General features: G+C 27.3%; 1 protein-coding gene across 1 annotated transcript; it reads right to left on the reverse strand.

The window, feature by feature from the left end:
* Positions 1-200: 200 nt before the first annotated feature.
* On the reverse strand, positions 201-2,315 carry LOC113385421. The gene is made up of 3 exons (XM_026623269.1): positions 2,205-2,315; positions 754-975; positions 201-483 (listed from the first exon to the last, which is right to left on the reverse strand). The coding sequence occupies exons 1-3, from the start codon at positions 2,251-2,253 to the stop codon at positions 266-268; spliced, it is 489 nt and encodes a 162-aa protein (XP_026479054.1). The 5' UTR covers positions 2,254-2,315; the 3' UTR covers positions 201-265.
* Positions 2,316-7,125: the final 4,810 nt, after the last annotated feature.

The following is a 7,125-nucleotide window of genomic DNA, read 5'->3' on the forward strand; positions in this document are numbered from 1 at the left end:
ATCAAATCGGAAGATAACTAATAAAACTGGTTCAATATATATAGATATGGAGGTCTGTTCAAATAGTTTGCCTCGGTTGCTCCTTTTTTGACATAAGATTTTGTAACATTATTTATTATTCAATTACAAATAGATTGTTTAAAAGATAAGATTAATAAGTAATTATATTGAAAACACTAACAATTTTTATTTATCAATTACTGTAATATGTACATATCTAGCCAATATTGCAAAATTCTTATCAGTGCATGTGAAAGAAAAACTATTATTTTCGAAAATATATCAATATTATTATAAGTAAAGAAATTGTCATTCCGAATGAACTTCTGAGGTCTAAAGACCCATTACACAAGTCAGTGTCGCACATGGTGCAATTTAGATCCCGGGCTCCTTTATTTGTTAAATCTTTCTTTATTTCTTCACATGTGACTCGGGCAGGGACACATTCTCTAATCACACCTTTTTCTATAAATCCATGATTGACTGAAAGAGAAAAAGATCATTTTATACGGAAAATGCCAAAATTAAAATAATTCAAGTAGAGAAACTGACTTTTTCAAAATTAAGTTATCGTGACTTAGTAGATTAGATTAGTGAAAATCCATAATACTGAAATTCAACATTTGTGTAGAGAAGAATTGTCCATTAGCCATTTAATGATAGAAATTGTATACTATCAATATACATTTCTACATCTATATGATTTTAACCTACAGTTTATTGTAAAATTCCTATCTTTATTCTTATACTTACAAACTCTTTCTCCAGTAACCAACAGACATCGGAAGCTTTCTTCTTCTTTGTTTTTCTCAAGTTCATCTAAATCATATGTCGAATTGTCTTTCAAAAATGAATGAAAAATTTTGTTCCTAGAATATGGTCGTGCTTTGTTGCAAACTGGTAGAGTACCAGCCAGAGGAACTGTGCAGTTCGAATTCTTTGCAAGTTCACAACTGTAACACTCCAAACTTGCACCTAAATAATAAAAAATAAATATTAGTATAAATTTTAAAGTGATTATGAAAAAAGTTTTCGAGACATAATTCCAGCCAATCGTCATAAATTTAAGAAAAAAGAATTCAGATTGTGTAGTGAAATGATGATGTGATTGATTACACACTATTTATATTAATAGTATTTTATTTTAATTTTTTAGTTATAATATGAATGATATATTATAAATTAATTCATATTTTATTTTTTCTAAGAAAAACAACTGCTTTGGAAATATTTTTAAAGTTATGAATTAATTATGAATGAACCAATAATTATAGAAAAATCCCTCTTGTAAAAGCATATAATGATTAAAGCAACATATATATTAGGGTGGTCCTTAATATGGATATTTTCGACATTCTCTGTTCCCAAGGGCTCAAATGCTTCTAAATTGATAAAAAAATATTTTTGAAAGTTTTAGCTCCTAATAAAATTATTATGTATATCAATATTATGTTGTATTTTTGAAGTAAAGCTTCTTTAGGCGTCACATGGGTGTAAATCGGTACAAATGCAACGGAAGTGAGTTACGGCAAGTTCGAGTGCCAGTGATTTATCATTCGCTCTCGATTATATTATTTATAGAGGCTCTGGGTATGCGTGTCTTTATACGTACGTACGTCACCGAAAACATGAAGCATATTGTTCATTTATCATTGTTTCATGTCATTATATTTTAAGGTTAAATATTATTAGAAATCTTGAGTTAATAAAAAATGTCTTTATTTTAATTGAAGTACTTTGTATTATTCGTGGTTACTATATATTTTTGAGATTTAATTAAATGAAAATTATTTTTATATGTAAGACAGATACTACAACTGTTCAAAGAATGAAACTGTATCGCCAGCGAAAAACTAAAATAAAAACAAGCAATCAATGATTGTACGTTAATTTTAATTACATGAAGTTATTCAAACATAATTACATGACAAGTGAATTGTGAAAACAATATTTAATTAGGCGTTGTTTAACATAATAAATTTCTGCATTTTTATAGATATTAAAAATATTAAAGCCGTAAAGCTTTATTCTAACATGTCGATGATATATCTTTTTCAGAATTATATCTCAGACACTTTTGGAATTTTAGATAAAGTTTTGTGTGTGTGAGTGTGTGTATGTAATACAATGCTAAAATGTATATCTTCCAAATGTGATTTTTATCATCAAAACTAAATTGCCGAAACCATAATGTATCTACTTACCAAATCGCAGCACGCTGAAAAATATCGTGAATTGAATAAACTTCCACATATTTTATAAATTTTTGATACTAATCACTTCTCAACAACGCAAAATCAGAATGCATTGAACACTTTTACTATATATCATTGCACAAATTAATAGAAATATGTTTCAGATAAGCGTTGCAAAGCTATTTTCAAGATAATAATTTTTTCTGCTAAAGTACTTGTTATCTCATATATATTTAATCTAGCAGATGTTTTCCACAATATTGTCATATATATATATATATATATATATATATATATACCTTTCACAGAAATAGACTAATGTAATTTTTCTTGGAAATACTTATTAGATAATCTGGAAAATGTCTCATTTTGCAAAATTTGCGGAAATCCTACATCATACATAATTCACTTTACACCTTAAATTTTTTTTTAACAATTGTCTACATAAACAATTTTCAGAAAACTTGATGACACACCCAATTTCAATGTATGAAGTTGTGATTAGCAACTGTTTTGTATTTTACTACCATAAATGTTTAAAAATTATACGCATCTTTTATATATTTATGTAAAATATTAATTCGTATACATCAGAATGTATTTTTATTTGCAAATTTTATTAAACAAATAACATAACTATGATTTTTTTTCTATTTACAACGTAATAGCATCCTTGGAGTTTTATGAAACAGATTGTTGTTCATCTGCTGATAAGAAGAAAATATATAGATACATAAATATTTAATGCAATTTAAGATTTTATCATTAATTTGATATTGGATAGGCATTTTTATGGTTTTTATTCCATAAGGAGATAAAATACAAACCTATTTCCACTTGAAAATTTAGATCAAAACATGTTTTCAAGTAAAAATAACTTCTGTTAACCTTAAAATATATTGCAATAATTAACAAGTTACTCTTTACAATTATTTAGAAAATCTCGATCTACTAAAATTTGTTCACAATTTAACGTAGTATAACAAATGCTATAATAATATAAATTATTTCCATAAAATTCTGGTAGCATTTGGTGACTTTTGTACGAGTATGTCTTACATATAAAATTCATTACTTGATACAGCAAACCATACCATAAATGTAAAATATATTTACTGCGTTTAGATACAGCCCTGGCTGAAATACATCCCTGGGCAATATTATCAATTCAGTACTGTTACCTGGAATCATATTTACGAGACATCGAATGCTCGGAGTGAAATTAACTCTCTGTATTGCATAACAAAATTAACAATTGAAATAATAAATCTGCGTTCATGTACAAACCGGTCTAGGGCCTTTTTTTCGGATCATAAATGTTATAAACGTGATCTTTTTTATTCGAAAATATGGGCTAATTTTTTAAAAACAGAAATGCTATATTGGGGACTTTTAGTTGGATTAGTTGGTGGTCACAAACTACCAAAATGCTATAAATGCTGTTCGATCGAGCTATTTCGATATGACCTTCGAAGATATGACCTTCTGACAGTTTGTGACTACAAATGTCAAACTTACGGATTCGCTGCACACTAAAATAATAATATAAATTGAATAAACTTCTAAATATTTTCTGATTTTGTCAAAATAAAAATCCAAATAACACATTTATTAAATATTATGGCGCAAATTGATAGAAGTGCATTTCAGATAAGCGTAGTATCGGAACTATTTTTCAAGGTGACTATTTTTGTTCTGAAGTACTCGTTGTCGCCATTATTATCGATACTAGCAGATAATTTCCAGAATTTTGTTTATATATATATATATATATATATATATACATGTACATATACACAGGTACATATATAAATGCATCATCCAAAGAAACAGATTGCTGCTTAGAATATTTCACACACTGTTCGATTTTTTACTGCCTAAATTGTAAACGGATCGATCATTAGAAATATCTCGAATATGCAAAACTAAATAACTTTCCATAATAAATAACAGCTAGCTTTATTTCATAGTTTTTACATATTCTGTTTTTAATTCAATATAACAACAAGTTGTATGCATATATATAATCCAAAATAAATTAAGTAAGAACCCAGCATAATTTCTCATATACAAATCAGAATTTAAAAAAATTATCAAACTAGTTCTCTTTATAATGTGTATTCTATTTTAATGACTATCTAATCATCTATTATTTAAAATAATGTATTGATATTAACAACACAATAAAAATGATTGTCAAGTTTGAAATTTGTAAAAATGAAGATCCATTGCATAAATCTGTTTCGCAAAAATTGCATGTTATATTTACGACATCAACCTCTTGCAATTGTTCTTTTATCTTATCGCATGTAAGAGAACTAGGTGCGCAACTTCTTATTATTCCTTTCTCCACAGCATCACTATCTGTAACAAAAAATAAATTAAATGAGTATATGCAAAACTCTTGTATTTGAAAATTTTAAATAAAAATAATATACTCACTGATTTGACCATATCCAGTAATTGTCACACACTTGAAACTGTCAACCTTCATTGCTTTTTCAATAGCCCTCAAAAAGTATTATCTTCTCTTCGTGACCATTCTGGTGGCAGTGACTCGTCTTTGCATATTCCATGTGGTACATCTCCATCGAGAGGAATTGTACAATTTTCATTTCCCGGAAAATTGCATGTGTAGCATTCTAATGATGTAGCTGTACATGCAAAGTAATAAGTATTTTAATTACAACCAAACACAAAGAACATACATAATAATTTCGTATTGAATAAACAAACCATGCATTGTCTTAATTAAACATTCGAGGAATAGCAATAATCAATAATCAGCAAGAAATTATCAATGATTTATGATAATTAATTTATGTGTTCTCTATTTTTTTATTTTTCATTAATCAATGCTCTATATGGTGTGTATAAATACATTTTCTCAATAAAACTAATACAAAAAACTTAAAATGTATAGATTTGATATCTCTGATAGTTTGAACCTTTGATATATCTTCTTTTTAAAATTTATGCAAACAAGGTCGCATGTACCACCAGTTATTAATCATTCTGTGATATTTACATTAAATTCATTTTTGAAAACATATACCAATCATTTGCCTTGTTATTTGCGACCGTCTGCTACGTTACAAAAATGTTAAAAAAATATTGTAGATAGGAATGAAGATCATAAACACTAACAGAGGGCAATTGCATCAACCATATCGATAATTTGATGCAACTTCAAATGGTTTGTTTACCAATAGAAGTTCCGGTCTTCAGCTTAGGTTTTGGCAACGATCAAAATATTTTTTTATTTTGTTCCTACCTCTGGCTGGGATCACACCGGCGTGTCGTCGGCCCGGACGCCAAAGCAAACGGGCCGACGTCGTCGCATATTAGGGACCGAGAAATCAATTATATTAGTTGTATTAATTGAGTTAGTGCTTGGATTCTTCATAATCGAGTTTAATAAGTGAGTATTGTACTTTTTTTTAAATTTTATCATTTTTACAATATGTTTGTATGAACACACCATGTTATGCCATAGCTGTTAAAAACGAATTAGGAGTTTTTAAAACAAATTTCTAGATTTTTTTATTGGAAAATAGTATTCTAGTTTACTTTTTATTCAATTCAATTTTATCCGATCTTCATATGAACTCGTCAGTTCAATTTCTTCGCGATTTGCATATTACACGGTTCGCACTCACAGCGTTCTCGGAGGGTTGACTGTAGTTATTATTATGAAACATACAATTTAGGTAGCACATTAAATTTTATTTTAATTATTAATTTATTTAACGAATCAAATAATTACAGTAAGACCAGTTTTTAGGCGGTGTTAAGTTTATTTACGTACACAATAATACTAGATGTATGATCGACATACGCTTCTTATGCAGAAAAATTTTACAAGTAATAAAATAGTATTAATATAAAATAGTATTTTTTAACTTACATGAATGCAACACTCCAAAAAATAAAAGAATATTAAAAATTTCCTTGAACATGTTCACTGTTTATGGCAAAAACTAAACTTTAACTGGTTAGTATAACAATTTGTTTAATAGTGACTGATTGTTTCTAAATGATCGCCATCTGCAATGTTATCATTTAAGAATATATATATATATATATATATATATATATATATTATACACGTATACACGCCTTTTGTTTACTTATCTACATACTTAATCACTCGAAAGTAAATTGTTGTGATTGTTAGTTCCCACCTGTAAAAAGTTGCTCCAGCAATTTCTGTTGCATCATTCGTGATTATTCTATTAAATATGAAATTTTATTACTAATATTTTATAATATTTTCCTAATTCATTTTATTTATTTTTTATCCAATAATTTTTCACAACTTTATCATATCATTTTAATAGTTTAAGGCTTTATACAGCATCGTTACACTCATAGTGAGTTTGTGCCTTCTTTTATTTTTATCTATAATATTATTAATTCCCATTTATTAACTACAAAACACTGCTTAATGTATTCAATTATGTAACCAAAACTATGAATCATCCAATGTTGACTGTCAATCAAAAAATATACATTTTTAAGACAATATACTGGGTGCTATTTTTTAAGACAATATGCTATTAACTTCCAAAAGGTGAATGCTAAGTTATTGCTATAAAATCCTATTTGCTAATAATAATATATTGGACGTTTTTTGTTAAAATTAATAGAAAAATGTAAAAAATTAACGACTAAAAACAATTAAAAAAACTGATTAGATGTGTATGGTGCTGATTGTTTTTTAGTAAAGATAGGTTTGTCGGTTGTTCTTTTTTTGATTATATAATTTTTTTTGTTGGCATTTTTTATGAAACATGGCCTTAATAAACTACCTAAAGGATTATAGACCTGCATTTAAAATGACCAAGTATCTAACAATGGCTGGAAAAAATAGTGCATTAGAATATCAATTGGAAATCATTCAGAAGTGACAAAACTAGAATAGAATTTT

The sequence above is a fragment of the Ctenocephalides felis genome, unplaced genomic scaffold, assembly GCF_003426905.1.
Source record: "Ctenocephalides felis isolate EL2017-DRISC unplaced genomic scaffold, ASM342690v1 CF-g0.4_SCAFFOLD_03571, whole genome shotgun sequence".
NCBI classification, from domain to species: Eukaryota; Metazoa; Arthropoda; class Insecta; order Siphonaptera; family Pulicidae; genus Ctenocephalides; species Ctenocephalides felis.

Coding starts and splice junctions, on each gene's coding strand:
- LOC113385421 (XM_026623269.1), bottom strand. CDS start 2,253: ATGTGGAAGTTTATTCAATTCACGATATTTTTCAGCGTGCTGCGATTT. Junction 976..2,204: donor TTTCAGCGTGCTGCGATTTG/GTAAGTAGATAC, acceptor TTTATTATTTAG/GTGCAAGTTTGGAGTGTTAC. Junction 484..753: donor GGTTACTGGAGAAAGAGTTT/GTAAGTATAAGA, acceptor TTTCTCTTTCAG/TCAATCATGGATTTATAGAA.